The sequence below is a fragment of the Lissotriton vulgaris genome, chromosome 11 (genome assembly GCF_964263255.1).
Source record: "Lissotriton vulgaris chromosome 11, aLisVul1.2, whole genome shotgun sequence".
NCBI classification, from domain to species: domain Eukaryota; kingdom Metazoa; phylum Chordata; class Amphibia; order Caudata; family Salamandridae; genus Lissotriton; species Lissotriton vulgaris.
In genome coordinates this window covers 517,283,484-517,306,292 of record NC_141699.1, presented here as the reverse complement: position 1 = coordinate 517,306,292, position 22,809 = coordinate 517,283,484, and the positions used below count along the sequence as shown (strand labels likewise).

Below are 22,809 nucleotides of genomic sequence, written 5' to 3'. Positions count from 1 at the left end.
TCGATTAATTTTGATTTTAATGTAGCCAAACCTTAGCGTTACGCTACTTGCATAAATTGCTGGTGGTTTCTAATTTATTTGCTCATTTCTGCCTGACTGTGCCGGCGCCTCGCTATTGCTGCCATCTTGTTATTGTTGTGCCGTCCCAGCCTGCAGCTCCACCCCGCTTCCCGCCTCCCAGCTGACCCTCCCTCCCACGATAGAGTACTGGTTCGCATCTCCCAAGTAAGCGCTGTGACCGTCCTGCCTCCATCTGCAGCGGTCGCTCCCCCACGCTCCATCGCTCTCTCACAAGGCTTCCTGTGGTATCGTAGCTTGTGCCTGCGCTTGACTTGTGCTTTTAAATCTAGCCAAACCTTAGCCTTACGCTATTTGATTGTGCCTGCGCTTGAACTGTAAAATCGATTTATTTTGATTTTAATGTAGCCAAACCTTAGCGTTACGCTAGTTGCATAAATTGCTGGTGGTTTCTAATTTATTTGCTCATTTCTGTCTGACCGTGCCGGCACCTCTGCCCACCCAACCTCGTTCTCTTAGGCTTCGCTATTGCTGCCATCTTGTTGTTGTTGTGCCGTCGCAGCCTGCAGCTCCACCCCGCTTCCCGCCTCCCAGCTGACCCTCCCTCGCCCCACCCCCTCCACCATCTACTTATGGCAGAGCAATGGACGCGCAGCGAACGCGCCCCATGCGCGCCGAAGGTGCGCCAAAGGTAAGCCCGTCTGCGCCCGTCCGCGCCTGGACCGCGCCCAGCGCCAGACCCCCTGGTCCTCGCAAATCCCCCCCACCCTCATTACGTACGACGCCGCTTCCCTCTTTGCCCTCAACCCCGGACGCTCACCACAATGCTGCACAACTACCCCAGGACACACCCATGGACCATTCGCATGCCACTCCTGCAAGTTCACAAGTATCAGGACCCACACCAAATCCACCTCCCCCAAACACAGCTCCAACTCTAACCACCTGAAGTGCATCCTGCTGAACACCCGCTCGATCCACAGACACGCCACTGAACTCTGGGATCTACTCGACACCACATCACCGGACGTCGCCTTCCTTACTGAAACATGGATGAACGCCTCATCAGCACCCGACATCGCCATAGCCATCCCGGACAATTACAAGATCATCCGAAAAGACCGCACCATCCAAACAGGAGGAGGCATCGCCATCTTCCATAAGAACACCATCCAAATCACGGCCAGCTCCGACGACAACCTTGCGGCCGCCGAACACCTTCACTTCCAGATCCACAACGACCCCAGGACCACACTTAGAGGCACCCTCATCTACAGACCACCAGGAACCGGCACACAATTCAATGAAGACATCACTGACTCCATCAGCCCACATGCCCTCACCTCCGAGAACTACATCCTACTGGGAGACCTCAACTTCCACCTGGATAAGAAAAACGACAGCAACACCACCACCCTTCTGGACAACCTAGCCAATCTCGGACTCAAACAACTTGTTGACACCCCCACCCACCTCGCCGGACACACTCTCGACCCTATCTTCACTTCCAGCAAGCACATCTCCTTCAATCACACCACAGCTCTCCACTGGACGGACCACATATGCGTTCACTTCAGCTATACAAAGACCACGACCCACATCCCACCACAACCTATTCCTCGAAGAAACTGGAACAAAATCACCACCGACCAACTCTTCACATCACTTAACCAAAACCCCCCCACCATACCATCGGACCCAAACGAAGCCGCCACCAAACTCGCACAATGGATCACCCACAGCGCTGACGAATTAGCACCCTTGAAAAACCATCAGATCAAACAAGGTAACAAAAAGGCCCCCTGGTTCAACGATGACCTTAAGAAATCCAAGAGGTTATGTCGTACCCTCGAGAAAACCTGGAAAAAAAACCCAACCACTAACAACCTGACCACCTTCAAGGACGCCATCCTCAAACACCACCAATTGATCAGATCCACAACGCCCAAAACAGCAAGGAATTAGTCAACATCGTCAAAGAATTCACCAACCCCAGCGCCGGCTCCAACGACATCACTCCCTCCCAAGACCTCGGCGACTCCCTATCCTCTTTCTTCCACAACAAAATCATCGACATTCATAACAGCTTTGGAAACCTATCTGAAGAACAACCCACTATACCCACCTCCGATCCAAAACAGCACTCTCACTACCTCTGCGCCTGGAACCCAATCAGTACTGATGACACCATCCGACTGATGAACTCTATCCATTCTGGTTCACCAACTGACCCATGCCCACACCACATTTTCAACAAAGCAGACTCCATCATCGCACCCCATCTTCGCGATGTCATCAACTGCTCCATCAACTCCGCTACTTTCCCAGAAAGTTGGAAACATGCCGAACTCAGTGCCCTTCTGAAGAAACCCACAGCGGACCCCTCTGAACTCAAGAACTACCGCCCCATCTCACTCCTCCCCTGCCCGGCCAAAGTCATCGAGAAAGCCATCAATAGCCAACTCGCCGCCTTCCTTGAATCCAACAATTCACTCGACCCCTCACAGTCCGGCTTTTGAGCCAAACACAGCACCGAAACCGCCCTCATCGCTGCTACGGATGACATTCGAACGCTACTGGACAACGGAGAATCAGTCGCCCTCATCCTACTTGACCTCTCCGCCGCCTTCGACACAGTCTGTCATAACACCCTCATACAACTCCTCTACAACGTAGGAATACAAGGAAAAGCCTTGGACTGGATCATCTCGTTCCTCGCTGGAAGAACACAAAGAGTCCGCCTCCCCCCATTCAAATCAGAAGCCACCGAAGTCATCTGCGGCGTACCACAAGGATCATCACTCAGTCCTACCCTCTTCAACGTGTATATGAGTCCCCTCGCAACCATCGCACGACAACACGACCTCAACATCATCTCAGACGCTGACGACACCCAGCTAATCCTCTCCCTCACCAAAGACCCCAACACCGCCAAAACCAATCTACACGAAGGAATGAAAGAAGTAGCCGAATGGATGAAGAACAGCCGTTTAAAACTAAACTCAGACAAAACGGAAGTCCTCATCTTAGGATCATCCCCCTCAGGTTGGGACGACTCATGGTGGCCACCGGCTCTAGGTACAGCACCCATACCCACGGATCACGCTCGGAACCTGGGCTTCAACCTAGACTCCTCCCTCTCAATGACCAAACAGGTCAACGCCGTTACATCATCATGCTTCAACATCCTACGCATGCTCAAAAAAATCTTCCGCTGGATCCCCACCGAAACCAGAAAAACAGTCACCCACGCATTAGTCCCTAGCCGACTGGATTATGGAAGCACCCTTTACGCCAGAACCACAGCCAAACTACAGAAAAAACTACAGCGCATCCAAAACGCCTCGGACAGACTCATACTCGACATCCACCGTCAAGCCCACATTTCCGGTCACCTGAAAGATCTCCACTGGCTTCCCGTCGGCAAGAGAGTAACGTTCCGCCTCCTCACCCACGCACACAAGGCCCTCTACGACATAGGACCCGAATGCCTCAACAAACGACTGTCCTTCTACACACCAACCAGCCAACTACGTTCATCCAATCAAGCCCTTGCAGCAATTCCACGCATCAAGAGATCCACCATGGGAGGAAGATCTTTCTCCTACTTAGCGGCCAAAACCTGGAATTCTCTCCCCACTCACATCTGCCTTACACAGAACCACCTCTCCTTTAGAAAGCAGCTGAAAACCTGGCTATTCGATAAGTAATGCACCCACCTTCACCCAAGCGCCTTGAGACCCTCTGGGTGAGTAGTGCGCTATACAAATTTCTGAACTTGAACTTGAACATGCAAAGGGCCATTACACGCGTGCGTGCACTTTACATAAAGGAAAGAAGACAGAGACTGTATGTATGCTCCGAATGAAAGGCACACGGCCCTGACATGTTCTTTTCCGGTGTTTAAAGCATGCGTTGCAGTGAAAGGCAATGGCAAGACGTGTACTTACCCACATGGGCCAACATGGAAAATGCTGTGGCTGTACGTGCTTTATTTCAGTGATGCTCAGCTTTGCGCCACAGGAGTATGTGCACCCACACAGCCACACAAGCTCACAATCGGAACAAGCGCTCGAAGCGCTCGCCATGACGGACAGTTTCCTCTCTTTCTGCCGTCCCACTTGGACGGGCTCGGCCGAACTTCCTGCTGACATAAAAGGTTTATTATCTTCTTTATGGGGGTCTCTGGTTGGACCCATAAAGAAGATAATACAACTTTTACGCCAGCAGTAAGTTAGGGGAGCCTGTCCAAGTGGGGTGGCTGTAAAAGAAAAAACTAAAAAAAAACTTCATCCTAATAGGAGATATAGAAGGTAAGGGTATGCACACTGTACTTTATCGGTGCTCCTCAGCAATGAAAGGAAGTGCGGTATCGGCTGCAGGAACGAGACACAAGGCTGCAAATAAGTGTGAAGATTGAATGAACCAACGGTAAGCAGGAGGTGGGAATATGGTGGTGTTATTGATTACAGCAGGTCTAGCAGACAGCGTATGTGCGCTAACAGGCTCAAAGTTAAAAAAAAACAAGGGATGATTTTCCCTTCTATGCTCAAACTTTTGAATTATCTACGCATACATCTGGGACTGGATGCTTTATACCTTACCTAAGTAGAAAAAAAAAAAACCCTAATTTCCTCCAGTCAACTTCCCCACCCCACTGTATTCACTCAGTATCTGCTGCTAATGTAACTGCATGTTTCTATCGTGACTCTTGTTACCATCCCTATACTTATGGAAATGCCTGTCAATGCTACTCTAACTGATATTGGGATGAATTTTGTGTTCTCTATAAAGTACCCATACAACTCCAATAAAATATGTTCCACCTTTAGCAGAACACTTGCTAGGGATTTTACAACTAATACACGTGAAGTCAATATGGTTGGAAGTCAAGTGTGACATAGAGTATGTGAAACAGAAACAGGAAATGTGACTACATCATGTTTTATGTGTAAAACATGCCAAGGATACAATTGACAAAGAGCATCTATAGTCATTGCGGAGACCACACTCTTGTGGGAAAGTCTGCATCACAGTTTTGATTACGGAGATTCTGCCACGAGTGCGGAGGTTTTTTGTGAATCGGACCCCATGTGAACAGATGACTCAGTCAATGACTATTTTTTAAACCACAGGATTCCCTAAAATGTCTTCCTGCCGAAACATAAAATTAAAGGAGTCATGTACTGTTCCAGACAAGACATTACAAACTGCAGTTTCACTGTCTATATATAACCCACACTCATACATAAAAGAAGACAGAGTTCTGTACCCAGTCAGAGTTTGACTAAAAGATCCAGGCTTCAAAATGTGATGTCCAGCCAACAACAAGTTTGTTACATAAAATCGAAAACTGGGCCAGCTTTTCACTCAGATTCGTAGAAAATCACATAATGGAGAGATTCTCAGCAATATTTCCAACTGCAGAATTTTGCAGCTATAGTAGTCAACATAGTAAATGTGTCTTCTATTAGTAAGGTCAATTTATCTTCATTGGGTGATTTATGGGGCTCTAAGACCATAGAAAATGATGCAACAAATTGTGCATGTTTATCTCAATTGTATTGTGCAGAGGCAGAAGGACCTACTCCACTAGGAAATTGCATGTTAAGGCCCTTCATACTTTCGATTAGGTAATAAAAGAACAGTACTCGGTCAACCTCAGTCAACTAATCTCCATGCACTCTCCTCCTTTTATATGGCACATGTATATAGTTGACATAAAATTTTTCCATATTGGTCGTTAAGGCTTTAAACCTCATATTTCCCTGTAAACCTAAACACTGTCAAAAAAAAATCTGTTTTTTTATAGCCCATTGTGTGCCTCATTTGGGTAGAACCAACGTCCAAAAAATTAGAGAATTATCCAAAGTATTAGCTATTTAAATTGCTTGCTTGCTTGCTCCTGTTTAAAACACACCTTTTGCAAAACTCTGGAGAAAGGGTCAGCATACCTGAATAATTGAAGTTGAAATGCCATCACTACACATGCCTCCTACATATGCCAGACCAACCGGTAGTCCATCAAAGTCAACATTCCTATAGAGAGACGTTATACGTACAGTTAGTTGTTGTAGTGAGCAAACAATTCAGGTGGACTGGAAATACAATATGTTGGTAGAACATGATACAGAGAAAACAAGAGTGCTGCATACTAATGGCATACTAGGCATTGTATGAGCATTCAATATAAAATATACATTTAAATAATGTTAGCTTAGAGATCCGTGGAGAGGATCTTTAAAGAGTGGGATCTACATAAATGTAAGAACCCCCACACTGCAATATGACATAAATGAAACATCTCAAGCCAAAATGTTGAAAATGATATATGTTCCTAATAACACTCATGCATAATAATATCCTTGGAAAGTATTTTGTAGTAAACACTATCTTCACTGTTCCTCTCTGGCTAGACAATACTTCTATACTTATGACATCATAGAATGCCAGGGTGTCTCTCTAGTTGATTGTACCTCTCTATTCCCTGTTGTGGCAGTTGGTCACCTGAGGCTGAGCTACCAACAGCGAGCTCCTGGTGGGGTTTCCTATCTACTTACATTATAAAGTAATCTATCTGTCTAACCTGGAAGGAACCTGAATAAAGGATCTTAACCTATCAAGTGGACTCCTGATCTTCCTTTACTACAGTTTGGCGACGTTTCTTAAGAAGGATGAACCTCTGCGTGCACTAAGGAGAAAGGACAACTAAGGAACTCAAGGATAAGGAACTAAAGACTTTGTGGACTCTCAAGCTCAAATTGAAATCCAAAGGTAATGCCCCAGCCAACCCCACCAGTGTCCGTTCCACCTTCTGGACAGCCTGCAATCTGGGTGCGTGTTACCTGTTGAGCCTGCCACCTGGGCGTTTCTTTTTGTCTTGCCTGCTGTCACCTTGCTTCTGTTGGAAAAGTTAACTCTTCCCTGAGGTCTACGTTGTTTTTCTATTTGACCTCCATTCAGTTTGGGAAGTGTCAAGCGTTGACAGAATCTGGCTATTTATGTGTGTGGTCGTTTTACAGCTCAAGGAACAAATGCTGTGAACGTTTTCAGGTCTGTACAAACACGTGTCAATGACTCTGGCTGTGACTGTGCAGTGTGGAGAACTTTTTCAAGCTAGGGCGCATGTTGGCATACCGTATTGCTTAACGCTTTCATTTCAAGACTGCTCAAAACAGCGCGTGTATTCCTTCAGCCGTTTTCAGGGCGCATGTTGGCATACTGTATTGCTTAGCGCTTTTATTTCAAGACTGCTCAAAACAGCGCGTGTATTCCTTCAGCCGTTTTCAACCCTCTGATTATACTTCGCTTCCTGTGTGGAATTTCAGCGCTGCATCGGCATAGCCCTCTGACAACACTTTGTCTCTTGTGTGACATTTCTCACCTCATTGACTGTTGATGTCCGTTGCCCGACGGTTGGCTGGGAGCTATCTTCACGTCTGCTCTGCTTCCTCCATCTGATGACGTCTCTAGAATGCTGGGGGGTATTGGTGAATCTGCATTCTCTGTTCCTGTGACGTCTTCCTTGGAGAGACGTTCCTCACGCTCCTTACGTCTCCTTGACTGACGTGCCGGCCATTTTGTGTGTGTTAGGTTGCCAGGACAACAGCGTGCTTCGCTTCCCGTGTCTCAAGGCTGCTGTTTGTTTCCTTCTCGACGTGTTGAACTCCGCGCTCCTGTGACGCTTCTGTTTTTTTGCATACCGCTCCACAGAGTGACCCGCGTCAGCATGCTTACGAGCAACAGTCAGGAACTTTTCACTTGGTCTGCTACCTTCGGATGGAGCTACTTGCAGGAACCCGGGTGAGAGATCGCTCACCGGAGCTAATATCGTTATTTATTTATGTATTGGTGTTGCAGTTATTTCATGAATGCTTTTGACTTAACACTGTTTTTTTTTTCAGGAATGTGGTGTGTTTTTAATATGGCAAATCTGTAATATCGTTATTTATTTATGTATTCGTGTTGCAGTTATTTCATTAATGCTTTTGACTTAACTCTGTTTTTTTTCTGGGATGTGGTGTGTTTTTAATATGGCAAATCTGTTCTGCTCATGCGTAAACTCTGTATTCTGCGTTGGGGATACAGTTTGGTCTGCATTCTGAGTTAGGGATGTTGTTTGGTGTTTGTGGGTAGTCGATGCCCATCCAGGATTAACACTCTGAGGTGCCCCTTTCTAGGGTAAATATTTTTGTGTGGGTAGTCCTTGTCAATGTTATAGTGCTATTTTTGTGTGGGTAGTCCTTGCCCATGTCATAGTGCTTGTTTATTCATGAAGTCTGGGTTGGTATCCTGAAATTGTACTCTACATAAGGGTGGTCCTTTTGGTGTGCGTAGGGTGGTGCTTTTGGTGTGCGTAGCCCATACCATGTACTAGGTGTTTAGGGGTAGTACATACTCCACCTCTTGTCCCAGGGTTATAGTTTTTACTATATGCTGTACCCTCCCATAGGGACGTTAGTGTCTGTAGTTGTCCATGCCATGGTTGGTTGTTTGGGGTTGTTGATGGGTAGTCAACACCCATAGTAGGTCCCATAAGTATTTATGTCTAGTCCATGCCCCTTTTCCCAGAGATATTGTTGTTTACTCTGCGGTGTACCCTATCCAGGGGAAACTTTGTTGTTTTTGGGTTATCAATGCCCATGCTGTCCTGCAGTGTAGCCATGCTGTCCTGCAGAGTACCCTTCTCAGGTTCAAACTCTCCTGTTATTGATAAAGATTGTGTTTACACTATGTTTTATCTGAGTCTACCTTCTTGTAGCTACTGGCCAGGGCTTCATTTAGGTGAGATTTCAAGTTACATTCTTGTCTTACATCAAGTGTTGGCATTTCTTCATCAAGGGTTGTGTTGAGGGTTGTCTTGGTTTGTTTCAAAACCTCACTCTTTTGTTAAGGAGAGGGGATGTGGTGTATTATGCCATAATTCTGATGTCATAATGCTGAATCTTTGTTCTTTTCTCGAATAACAATACCTCATGTTAAAGTCATCTTCTATTGTACACTACTACTTTTCGTTGTTCTAAAATGTGTACTTCCTTGCTGTTTGAGACATATGAGGTATTGTTACTGATTTTTCCTTTGTTTTGATATTACTCTATAAAGAGAGAGGATATGTAGTAAACACTATCTTCACTGTTCCTCTCTGGCTAGACAATACTTCTATACTTATGACATCATAGAATGCCAGGGTGTCTCTCTAGTTGATTGTACCTCTCTATTCCCTGTTGTGGCAGTTGGTCACCTGAGGCTGAGCTACCAACAGCGAGCTCCTGGTGGGGTTTCCTATCTACTTACATTATAAAGTAATCTATCTGTCTAACCTGGAAGGAACCTGAATAAAGGATCTTAACCTATCAAGTGGACTCTTGATCTTCCTTTACTACATATTTCACACTAAACTAAAACCTGTTGATATGTATTGTTATGTCTTGCACCTATCAGGATGTAGTATATATGTCATTGATTCTAACTGTCACATTTGTTGATCATTGAACCGACAAAACAGGAATATTAAAACACATTTTCCATCTGTAGACAGAAAGCCACATTTATTGAAACTTACGAGAGTAAATGTGCCTGGTCGTTTTTTTTCCCCTTCAGCAGTTGTCCTGCTCTCCATTTTGAGAATCTATTCAGGAGCTCGCGAGAATTTGAAGTCATTTCTATAGCATCATTCGTAGACCATATTTCTATGCCAATCAATGCCACAAATATGTTTAGAGCTTTATAAGCCTAGGGAATAACAATAAAGCTTATTCTTAACTTGTTCAAAAGTTCTTGAGGAAATTGCTTTGCATGTGCAGTCATCAATTATTGAGTCACTGAAGTATCAGATTAGTAAAATCTATTTTAGTCTGAATTCTCTCTTGTATTGTAAGTTGTTGATATTATCTCTGTGCAATATCCATTGTATGACATTCTCATTAATGCGTTCTCAAATCTCAATGCTCCTTCAACACCATACTTCTCATCCATCATCACCCGTGCTTCTCATTTTTACTTCTCATCCATGATTCCTTCTTATCATTCTTACTTCTTATCTGCCATTTATACTTAACATCCCTATCCATCATCCATCATTCCTTAGAGCATGATTACGATCTTGGCGGATGGAATACTCCGTCACAAAGGTGATGGATACCCCGTCCCCCAAATTACAAGTTCCATAGGATATAATGGAATTGTAATTTGGCATATGGATATCCGTCACGTTTATGACGGAATAACTCTGTCCACCAAGATCCTAATCAGGCCCTAAGTCTCCCTCCTATATTCATACCCAATTCCCATCTATACTTCTCAGCCAACTGCCTACCTCTCATCCCTACTACACAAGCATCATCCCGAATTGTCATCTATCATCCCTACATCTCGTCAAGCATCTATACTTTTTATCCATCATTCCTACTTCCCATCCATCATCCTTACAGCTCATCACTACTTGCTATTTACTATCCATTATTCCAACTTCTCATCACTTATCTATAATCCTTACTTCTCATCCATCAACAATCATCACTTCTCATTCCTACTGCTAATCCATATTTCCTACTTCCCATTGCTACATCTCCTCAATCACCCTACTTCACATCCATGATCCTTAATTCTCTACCTCATTTCTCATCCATCATCCCTGCTTCTCATATTCTACTTTTCATCCAGCATCCATGCATATCACTCTCACTTCTCATCCTTACTCTTTATTTCACATCCCTGCTTCTCAGTCAAATAGTCAAGTTAAAAATAATCAAGCATTAAAAGTACATGATAGGTGTAAAAAAGAGCCAAGCCAAAAAACTGATATAAGTATATTTGAACTCAATCAACTACAATCTAACAAATCCATAATGCTGAAGAGGATACACAGTACAGTACTATATTAAAACAGCATAATTACCTTGTTCCTTATACATCTTGTACAATACAGTAGGCCAACAATCAACCCACACCCCCTATTAATGCTAAGAATTAACAGTCTGTCTTCCCATTTGCCACATGAAGCCCAAGAATTTGGCAACAGAGCTAGCATATAATGGGTGAGGGTCAAATCTCAGAATTCTGAGAGCTATACCGCAACTATGTACGCCCAGATGCATACAAATAGGCATGATCCATCTTCTTCGTGGTCTGTCATAGCTGGGAAAAGCAATAAAGCATGGGCTAGAGATTCAACAGTAGCATTGCAAACAGGGCATGACAATCCATCATTTGAGACCCATATATGCGTAAGCGATTTCAGGGGTAAAGCACCAGCCCTGAATTGAAAGTATAGCTTCCTATCCAGAGGAATGGTAATAATATCCCAAAAGGGCTCACAATAACTAGAACTTTTAAAATCTAGAAAAGCTCTAGACAATGATGAGTTTTCAGTTGCTCGAACATCAAACCAAGACCAATATTGCCTTTTTAAGGACTCTCTCGAAGATCGAAAATGGCTAGATGGACTTTCCCAGAGCTCCTTCAAGCCCAGGGTGGTTAACGTGTTTTTGCTTTGCTGCAGCCAGACCATGTCATTAAACCTATTGGAGACTATAATAACTTGAAGTGCATTCACACAGTGAAATAATTCCGGGGTCAACCAAAACCCCCTACAGAATAAGAGAGGCCGCAATCCAGCTTTTCTTACTATAGCCTTCCTGCCCATATCAAGAAATAAAGGGAAAAGCAGGGTGTTTATAGGAAGGTGAGCTATGCTCTTCAAAAATGTATTCTCTGATCTGGAGAGGGCAGTCAGATTAGAGAATCCCCAGAGTTCTGATCCATAAAGAGCTGAACCCACAGCCTTAACCTCGTAGATCTCAAGAAGTGGATCAATTGGTTCACAATAGGACTTGCAGTGCTCTTTCTTCATAACCCCTGTAATATGTCTCTGTTTGAGTGTGACAGTATCAATGTATGACTTCCAAGACACACTCGAGAAAAATGGTGATACCAAAATAATTAAACGAGTTCACTCTTTCAAGTGGGCAATCCTTCATAAGTATTTTCCCCTTAAAAGATGGGTGTTGGCTAAAAGTCATAAACTTTATCCTGGCTACGTTAAATTTCAATCCACTACCTGTACAGATATCTCTGAAGCTGAGCAGAAAATGTCAGCACAATTCCTCATCCATCACCCCTACTTCTCATCCATCATCCCTACTTCTCATAATCAACATTTCATCCATCATACATGTCACTATCACTTCTCATCCCTATTCCCTTTTTCACATCCTTGCTTCTCATTCATCATCCCTTCTTTTCATCCACTAACCCTAATTCTTATCTACTATACCTAATTCTCTACCCAGGGAGGCAGAGATAACCGGTATACTAGAACGGGTGTAAATTGATTCTTGTATAGCGCACTACATACCTGCAAGGGTCTCAAGACGCTTGTACGAATACTGCTGTGGAACCCATCCTGGCTTTCCCTGTGAGATGTCCACTCCTGGGCACCCCAAAGGTGGAGGCCAGGCATCCTTAGCGTTGTGGAGATTAAGCAAGCTATTGCCCAGAGTTGCAGAGTGGGACTCCATGATTAGAATAGGCACCGAGGCGAGAATTATCAGGTCCGTGGAATTTTGAGCCCAAGACCCGCCGAGGCGGGGAATTGAACCCTGGTCCCGGGCTAGACCTCTGCATCAGGGTCTGCCGCTCTAACCATTGAGCCACACTTCTCCGCTACTGGCCACCCTAGGGTCTACATAAACAATCCGTCGGTACACTGCCCATTGGGTGTGCATAATCAGGAGGGGAAGTAACCAGTAGGTAGCCAGTGTGCTCATCAGGTGTTTCGGTCATACTACAAGGGAGCACAGTGCCCGGGCTAGTGCAATGATACCAAGATGGGGCGCTCATCCAAACACTTGCGTAGGAACAGGCCCTTAGGAGAGCGTCAGCTCAGGGGTGTGTGCGTAAAGCCGCATGCTGGCCATTCCGCAGCGGTGAGGAAGAGGCCGAGTGGTGGGGGCAAGGAGCTCTATCTTCTACAAAACAGGTAACAGTCAGCCCACGAGGGCCTTTGTGATGCTGCTACTGGCCGGTCCACCTAAACCATAGTCGCTTAAAATCTGGAAGCTTCAGACAGGTCTCCCAACTTCATGGGTAAAGTATTCGCATTTCAACTGTCCCTTCAACTAGAGGAAAGTGTCTTGGTGTTGCAACTACTTACTTTCAATATGTCTGCCCATACTGACTTTTGAAGCTCAGGTATGCACTGTAAATTTGAGAGGGCAATCTGTAAGCGCAAAGATCACTGTAGCTTACCAGGAGCAGGCCCTAAAGTGCTTATATAGTGGGAGTCCCTGCTTGATTGACCATTATGTTGCTTTTTGGGGGCACATATGAGGGTGTGGTCTTCATTGCATGAACACTAACACTTCCCTTCCTCTGCAACCAGTGAATCTAACACAGAAATTGCAGGTGGCTCTCTGGGTTGTCCGGACAGCCCTCCATCTCTGCAAACATAGGTAAACCACAGTGACATCAAGACAACATTTAGGTGTCAGGCCCTCTGAAAACTATAACGGCCATTAGCTCCACCAGGGATTCTTTAAAAGACAAGATGAACAATTTAGTGGTTGATATTGCTTGATGAGGGAAGACTAAAGGAAGATTGCAGACCATGTACGTAAGACGAAGGTGCACCTACAAGGAGAGCTCATGAAGCACAAATGGCCACAATTATCATGCAATTACAAGTTTTGGGAGATAGAATTGAAAACCAAGAGGAGTAATCTCAGGCCAACAATATAAGAGTAGCGGGCATGTCTGAAAGCATGGACGGTGCCTCCATGATTTCCTATCTGGAACAGTGACTCCAGGAGGTGGTGCTGTCTGAGGGCCCTTCCAGATTTTAGGCACTTGAGAGAGATAGGGTGCCTGCGTGATCTCCATAATTTGAGGCACCCCAGCACGACTGATGCCTTTCGGGATTGTGATTACATCATCCTATACCAAGGGCGCACAGCAGACCCTTTTGCCATTTGTAATGCCATGGTCTCACTCTACCTGGTTCATACAGCACAGGTACAACAAAGCTGAGCGTCATGTGAAAAATAAACTGAGAGAGCTTGGAGGCCAATATGCATTAATGTTTACAGTGTGCCTGAAGATTAAGGTGGCAGGGAAAATGTTCTTCTTGACTAATCCAACAAAAAGGAATGACTAGCTAGACACTTATGATACAAGGGGGTTCTACCCAAGGACTCAGTGCATCACAAGCTGCAGATTCGGACGCAGGAGCGATCATGAAAGAGTCAGGGGACTCACCCGGCAAAACAGCAGGCTGGGATGGACTAATTGAGGGTCCTGGAGGCAACATCCCATTTAGAGGTCCTGAAAGTGTGAAGGACTGGGTTTTTCTAAGACCCAGCGGTGCCAGGGATAACACCTGAAACCTTCGCGGGTAACCTGTTCCGGCGTACAAATGACAGAGACACGGGACACTTCCTTCGGCGTCAAAGATTCGAGGTTTATTACTGCAGGGAACACAGAAGTCACAAGAAGTACAGCATGTGTAGGTTCTAGGAGACTGCTTCGAATTGTATCAGTGGATCGCTCTTTTTATGCAGTTTTTCGTCATAGGATAACATGACAAACAAAGGTTACAACCCGGTTCCCACAGTAAATGTCATAGAGGGTCGCTTTCATGTATTCAGGGCCCGGAACATAATTACAGTAGCATTTGGCAGTTCCCAACTGTAAAAGTACACCTTCCCACCATTAGTACATTCTGTTTGGCTGTAAACGAATCAAGGAAGAGACAGAAACAGGTGCAGAGGAAGACGAGGATAGCGAACAGATCGAAGAGAGTGTAAAAAGGGTGGTAACAGGAAACACGATTGCAGGGATCAAAGGAGACGTGCTTAATGAATGCACAACTGAGACAGTAGACCGGCACGGCAAGATGAGCCTCGAGCGGGGCCATCTGCCTTACAGTATCATCCCCCTCATCATAAAGACACCCTCAAAGGAACACGTGTCTTCCACAAGAGTTTGGGAATCCCAGGGTCGCGAAGCGGACAGCGTCCGTTCGCTGGCTACTTGAGGGCAAGAAACAAAATGAATGCCGTATCTAAAATGGAACCCGTGGGCTCAGATGAAGAAACCCATGAAACAAATGAACGGTTTAGGCTAGCACAGCGAAAACGCGTACACCCACTAAACTCGTCATTTGCGGCTCATAGATACCAGACTCGACCATATTCGGGCGAGTCGGAAACACCACTTACGATTGTCACGGAACCTCAGACGCTCCTTTTGCCCTCATGTAGGCAAGCACTAGTCGCAATCAGAATCGATTTCGATATTCATCAGACCATCCAGATGTTGCTGCAACATTATTCTATCCATCAGCGATTCCTTGGTAACAGGCGGCTACCTTATACACGTCGTAGCACAGAGGCCACATAAGGCAGGACCACACTGCACACAAAGACAACACGTGAACAGAAATGCCGCAACAACCCCAATGATCATCAGAATCTTCCAACCCCAAGTCGACATCAGGCCCCAAAACCACCCTAGTAGCGTCCAATCCCCTACGTCCACGTGTATGGACTCGGAGATCTTATGCAACTTCGAGATGGCTTGATAGACAGATGGAGCGTTGTCAGGAATGAAAATGCAACAGCTCGAATGGATCACCTTACATACTCCACCTCTATCTGCTAAGACGACGTCTAAAACCATACGATTTTGTAACGTCATAAGCCTGTCCGCCTGAAGCTCTGCTGTGATGTTGCCAAGGGCACTGGCAGTGATATTAGCGGTTGATTCCACCACTCGAGTCAACTGTCTCAGGTTCCTACTATTGATCATAGGTCCCCAAAACGGCAAGAAACCCTTAAAGAAGTCTTCTGCTTCTTGACCGGCAGTGTCCTCATCGCTAATTACGCCTCTTACAACCCTGGTCTTGTGATAATCCGACCCAACAGTAAAGGTCGGGGGCAACAAGTTCGCAATATAACATGTGCCTGAGAAGTCAAGGGGCAACCATGTATATGCTCGGTCGTAACAGACAAAGTATGTACCCTTGGCAGTCAGGAGAACAGGGAAAGAGAGCATTGGTAAAACATACGTTTCAGTGCAAGCACTCTCCCCAAGGTGAGCTCTCGGGCTTCGGCCACGACCTTTCAAACAGAAATTACCAAGGTGGGGTACGATCCATATTGGAGATGAACTTTTGAGCTGTCTATCACCCACTAGCACACTATACTCAGCCTCACTCAGATCCCTATAGGCTCGCACCTCTTCCTCCGGGATAAGCGATGGATCAAAGATATCCCTATCTAAATCAGCAATCGCTATTGCCAAAGACTTATGGTACGGGCCGGGACCAAAGTGTGGAGAACGTGGCTCTCGATTGGGGTAAGAATCTAGTGCGCTACGAAACATTGTTTGGAATGCTCGAGCTGAACCCTGGGAACTGTAAGGAAGGACCAAGTATGGAATTCCCTTGTCGGTGGTATGTGGCATTAACCCACACACCCAACAATTGGTAGTGTTCATCACCAACTGATGCTGATGAAGGAGCTGAACGAAGGAATTGTTCATAAATTCCGCACGTCTAACCTGCTCGTGTTGGTTTAAGATGTGGAAGGAGTGTGGAGAAACAGTGGAGGTAGGTTTAGGTTCAGAAGAAGGGGTAGGTGAGGCAGAAGGCAGCAACGACTGTATCATATAATACACCCCACCCACCAACAACGAAGAAACAGTTAGGAATAGAAGGAACACCTGAAACATGAAGCATTTGGTACGTGCAATTCTATGCAGTTCGAATCTTTGAGATTGAGTCTTTTCCAATTCCGACAGCTTAGAGAAAGCCATCCTCTAAAACCGTCCGCAACGTTCTTGACGCACTTCGTTCTGTGTAGCAATAGTCAATCCCCAGGAGTTCCTAGGAACCGACGGTCTCCAACCTAGTGTCAGGACCTACTAAACAGAAGGAAGTACCCGTACGGCCCTACGGTCCACCCGGATGTAAGGTACTTTTAATTAAACAATATATACAAAATCTCCTAGCTGTGGAAACAAACACATATACAGAAAAGGACTCAGAATTTACAAAATCACAGTTATTAAAAAATGTTCAAAGTGATAATGGGGTAACGTGAATGTCGGGGGAGGAAGCAAAAAAATATTTTTTATTAGTCTCTAGTGTTGGAGCGGAGGAAATATCTGCTTCTCCCAGGACGAGTCTGATCTTCAAACAGTTGGTCAGATGATGAAACAGAATCCTGTCGACCAGACAATGGTTCAGATCTTGAGTTCTTTGATGACAAATGTTCAGCAGTATCGTCCGGCTGCACTGAGGTATCTCCCACAGGCTGAGCGTCGCTGAATGGAACAAAGTTCGGCGCAACCTCAGCTTCAGACGAGGCGATGCCCTTCCTCCCCCACGAGTCTGCTGGCAAAGGTATAGGTACCTTCTTGGTGTGGGTGGCGTGCACCCAGTGCTTGCGGCCCTCCAAACGAACAGCAGTTCTCGTGGCAAGGAGCACCTGGTAGGGTCCGATGAACCTTGGCTCCAGATTTTGTTTTCGGCCAAAGTTCCTCGTAACCACCCAGTCTCCGGGCTGGAGCTGGTGGCCTGGACCCTCCGTCTGCGTCGGTAGTGCTTCAAAAACCTGTTGGTGAATTAACCTCAGTTTAGCAGTGAGATCATGAAGATAATCGATCAACATTGGGTACTCAAGATCAGCGAACACACTGGGTCTAGGGACCCCCCAAACATTGGCAGGACGGCCGAACACAATCTCATATGGGCTGAGCCCTACTCGAGAGTGTACAGTCGCCCTAGTTGACAAAAGAGCTACGGGCAAAGCGTCAGGCCACGAGAGACCAGTCGTGGCCTGAATCTTTGCGAGTTTTAGTTTGAGGGTTCCATTGTATCCCTCAACCAAACCTGCTGACTGGGGATGGTTGGCGCTGTGGAATTTTTGTGGAATTCCAAGGCCCTTACACACACTCTTCATCACACTCCCCACAAACTCACTTCCGTTATCAGACCATACAATCCGTGGCATTCCATACCAAGGAAAGTATTCCTTCAGTAGGACTTTTGCAATGGACAGGGCAGTATTGTCTTGAAGAGGGTAGGCTTCGATCCATCGGGAGAATGCGCAAACCACAACGAAAACGTATTTTAGGTTATTGCATCGCTCCATATGGATGAAGTCCAACTGAATTACTTCAAAAGGACATGAAGGAGGAGCAAAGTGGCCAGGGGGTGTAGGAGTTCCCTTACCAGGATTGTACATCATACATATCATACAGTTCTTGACCAATCTCTCAGCACACTTAGCAATACCATCATTCTTCCATACAGGGGACAACAACTTACAAATACCTTTCGCACTAATATGTGACAAGCCGTGTGCCATAGTCACAACAGCCAGCACATACGCATCTGGCAACATCCACCTTTTATTCTCGGACAAATCAATCCAACAGCCATTCGCATCCAGCTTTCCCGTACTCTCTTTCCACTTGGTCTTTTCAATCTCGGTGGCCTCATTCTGAATCGCTTTCACACTCTCAATAGTGTCCTCACACATACCAGCTTCTGCAGGCCACCTTACCGAACTCGCCACATACATTCTAGTTGCAAGGTTTCTTGCAGTCTCTTTAGCAATTTCATCAGCGAACGCATTGCCACGACCAACATCATCCGTCACCTTACGGTGTGCACTACATTTAATAATTGCCACCTGCTTGGGCAATGTAAGTGCATCCAAAAGATCATTCACAAGCTGACCATGCTGAATCTTCGTACCATGCGATGTCATAAAACCTCTCTCTCTCCACAATCGTCCAAAGCTGTGCGCAACACCGAACGCATACTGACTATCCGTAAACACATTCACCCGTTTCCCTTTCGACAAAACACACGCTCTGGTCAAGGCAATCAGCTCTGCCGCCTGTGCAGAATTCTGATTCAATCTCGCAGTCTCCACAACCGTACTCAACTTCACCACAGCATACGCAGTCGTCACATCACCATTCGGCAACTTAAAACACAAACCATCCACATACAAGGTACCATCGGGGTCTTCCAATGGAGTGTTTTTCAGGTCAACACGACCTTTTGTTTCCTCCTCAGTTCGTAAGTAACAGTCGTGCGGTGCTACCTCGTCTGATTCCATATTGGTTGGCAACAAAGTCGCCGGGTTTAGGACATTGCAGCGCTTTATTTGAATGTGACTTGCCAAAAGCATCAACTCATAACCAGACAACCTTGCGCTCGTCAGATGTTGGGTTTTCGTACAATTCAAGAGAGTGTCAACTGCATGCGGAACCATCACCGTAAGCATATTATCCATGACCAATCCCGCAGATTGTCGGATGGACACCGCAGCTGCCGCTGTTGCTCTCAAACAACTCGGTAATGCTCTAGCTACCGGGTCCAAGGTCGAGGAAAAATATGCACATGGACGCTGCTTACCACCGAATTGTTGCGTCAAAACACTCAACGCACAACCTTCCCTCTCGTGAACGTATAATGTATGTATGTATAAAATATTTTATTACGCGCTCTGCTACTACAGAGTATCCTGGCGCGATATGTGAGCTAAAACAGAGCCAAACCAAAGAGAGAGGAAAAACAGCTAGATGCTGAGTTTAAAAAGGTGGGTTTTCAATCCTTTCTTAAATTCTATCAGTGTCGCTGACGCTCGCAGAGAGAGCGGCAGGGTGTTCCAGGCTCGGGCTGTTTGGACAGAAATAGACTGACCACCCAATCTCATATATCTGAATTTAGGCATGTCCATCAGAAGGAGATTAGCTGATCGAAGTGCTCGGCGAGGGGTATAGAAAATGAACATTTTGTGCAAATATTGTGGTCCCTGTTGGTGCAGGGCACGAAAGGCCAGAACCAAGGATTTAAACACAATACGCTGTGCCACTGGAAGCCAATGGAGCTTTCGGAGATAAACAGATGCGCTAGTTCTTTTTGGAAGAGAGAAGAGAAGTCGAACCGCCGCATTCTGAATAATCTGCATTCGGTTAATGAGGTATTTAGGGAGACCACTAAAGAGAGCATTGGCGTAATCCAGCCTTGATAGGATCAGAGCACGCAGAACCGTCTCTTTTGCTTCCCTGTGGAGCAGTGGAAGGAATCTTTTTAGTGACTTGAGGGTCAAGAAACAGGTCGCCGTAAGTTTTTTTAGGTGTGCTTCAAACTTAAGATCCTGTCCAAACCAGACCCCCAAGTTTTTAGCCAGGCCTCCAAGAGAGCTGGGGCAAGCAAAATCGGACGGCCAAATGAGATCCTGAAAATTGGCCGGAAAATTGCCGTAAAACAACAGCTCAGTCTTGTCCTCGTTGCATTTAAGTTGGGCTAAAAGGAGCCACCGAAAGACGTTGGATAGACAAGAGCGGACGACACTGGCATCTAAACAATTTTTAGGCCAGGTAAACAACAGCTGAGTGTCGTCGGCATACGCCATTATTTTGGCTCCCCACTGCTCAGCCAGATGGATCAGCGGGGTCATATAAATGTTAAACAACAGAGGGCTTAACGTCGACCCCTGGGGGACCCCTGTGCTGAGCTTCTTGGGAGACGAGGCGTGGGGAGGCATCCAAACTTGCTGCGTCCGTTCCGACAAAAACGAGGACAGCCAGGCCAGAACCGCGCCAGACAGACCAACCTCGGCCAGCCGGTTCAGCAGCAGAGCATGGGGCACCGTATCGAAGGCGGCAGATAGGTCCAGCAAAACCAGGACCGCACTGCCGCCTCCGTCCAAACACTCCCTGATGGCCTCCGAGACTTCCACCAGAGCCGTCTCGGTGCTGAAGGCCGCCCTGAAGCCCGATTGGGCCGGATGCAGGGCCTGAGAGGACTCAATAAAATTATTCAGCTGCCTAAAGACCACCTTCTCACAAACCTTCGCTAGTGCCGGGAGCAGCGATATCGGCCGATAGCTGGACGTGGCTAGAGGGTCCAGGCCGGACTTCTTAAGGAGGGGAAGCAATTTCGCCTGTTTCCAACAAAGGGGCACAGAGGCAGAGGCCAGAGACAGATTGACCACATGAGTGGCCTCCTGGTATACCAAGCTCGCAGCACCCCCCAGAACCCTAGCGGGGCACGGGTCAGAGGGAGAGCCCGACTTAAGAGACTCTAGGATGGCCAGCACGTCCGCTTGCACAGCTGGCTCAAAGGTGGAAAATTGGCTGGTAGATTGCTTCACCCCAGAACTGGCAAAGGGTAACGCGGGCTGAAGAAGATCGCAAGAATTTCGGAGCTCCTCTTGGATTTTGATGATTTTGTTATCAAAAAAGCAGGACAGTTCCTCACACCAAAGAACAGAAGCCGGAAGAACTGGGGAGGCCGCACAGGGAGAGAGGAAACTCTGAACAATGGCAAAAACTTCTTTGCCATTGTTGTCCGCCTTCTCTATCCTATCAGAGAAGTACCTGCTTTTAGCAGCTTTAATTTCCGCGTAGTAAACCTTCTGCGCCCTCCGCAGATCAGTCTTCAAATCAGGGCGGAACTCGCGGCGCCAGGCTCTCTCCAATTTTTTACAGCCGACTTTAAGTTCCCTGAGAGCGTGGGAGAACCAGGGTTTAGAGGGTGATGACCTAACCCGTGTGCAGCCCCCTTTATTGGTGGGCACAGTGACACTTTGATTAACCCAAGCATTGAATAAATCTACTGCAGACTCTAGGTTAGACGGCAACGTTGGCCGATTAGCCATAAGCGAATCTGAAAAGGTGGTTACATTTATTCTCTGGGCGTGAACTTGAGGGGCAGGCAAATCACTCAACACTTTAGGACCCAAGGGCCAGGTGAACCGAAGAAGGACATGGTCCGACCAGGTGACCCTCATAGGGGGTGACATGGTGATCTCGAAGTTGGAACAAACTAAATCTAGCCAGTGACCAGCCCGATGAGTAGGGAAGTTCACCCATTGTGTTAGGTTCGCCACCGCAAGGACATCAGCCAAACCCCTTGATTCGGGCAGGTCCCCAATGTCCATATGGATGTTAAAGTCACCCAGCAGGAGATATCGAGAAAAATTAAGGGCACGAGGCACAATCACCTCCTCGATATTGCCCATAAAACTACCGGCATAGACGGGGGGGCGGTAGATAAGGGTGCCTCCCAAGGTGAAGTGGGGGGAAAGGACCACAGCAAAGTGTAGCATTTCAGCATCGCCAAGTAAATCTGGCGGTTCACTCACCACTACCCAATGGTCACGGTAGATAACCGCCACACCGCCGCCCCTGCCAGATGGTCTATCCATCCTCGCGATCCTAAATCCACGTGGAATGGCAAGTTCGATCACCGAAACGGCTTACTGTAGTCAGGAGTACCTAACACAGGGGCCGAACACAACGCATCACGCAGTTCAGAAAAACTTTTCTGACATTCTTCCGTCCATGGCAAAGGAGTTGGAACATCCTTGCACGTAAGAGCTACCAATGGTTTTGCTAGCAATGAAAAATTTGGAATCCATTGCCTGCAGTACGACGTGATACCTAAAAAGGCACGCACATCTCTCTGAGTTGTTGGCACAGTCATTCGAGCAATCGCTGCAATCCTCTCTGGGGTCAACCTTCTTCCCTCCTTTGACAATAAGTGACCTAGATAGGTTACTTCTTGACAACAATATTGCAGTTTAGAAGGTGACACCTTGTGATGTAAGTCACAGAGATGCTGCAACAACGACACCGTAGCAATTTTGCAAATGTCCTGTGTATCCGCAGCCACCAATAAGTCATAAACATATTGGATCAAGGCCGCACCGGCCGGCAACACAAACGCGTCAAGTTGGCTCTTCAAGGCTTGGCTGTATATCGATGGAC

General features: G+C 46.5%; 1 protein-coding gene across 1 annotated transcript in view; it reads right to left on the bottom strand.

Annotated features, from left to right (window-relative positions):
* The window catches only part of LOC147683096 (zinc metalloproteinase-disintegrin-like cobrin), a 2,407,169-nt gene that overhangs the window by 1,503,627 nt on the left and 880,733 nt on the right, over positions 1-22,809 (bottom strand). Inside the window, exons 9-10 of the mRNA XM_086942497.1 lie at positions 9,581-9,750; positions 5,973-6,057 (exon numbers count right to left, since the gene is read on the bottom strand). Of these exons, the coding sequence (XP_086798623.1) occupies positions 5,973-6,057; positions 9,581-9,750 (255 nt within the window). The remainder of the gene's footprint in view (positions 1-5,972; positions 6,058-9,580; positions 9,751-22,809) is intronic.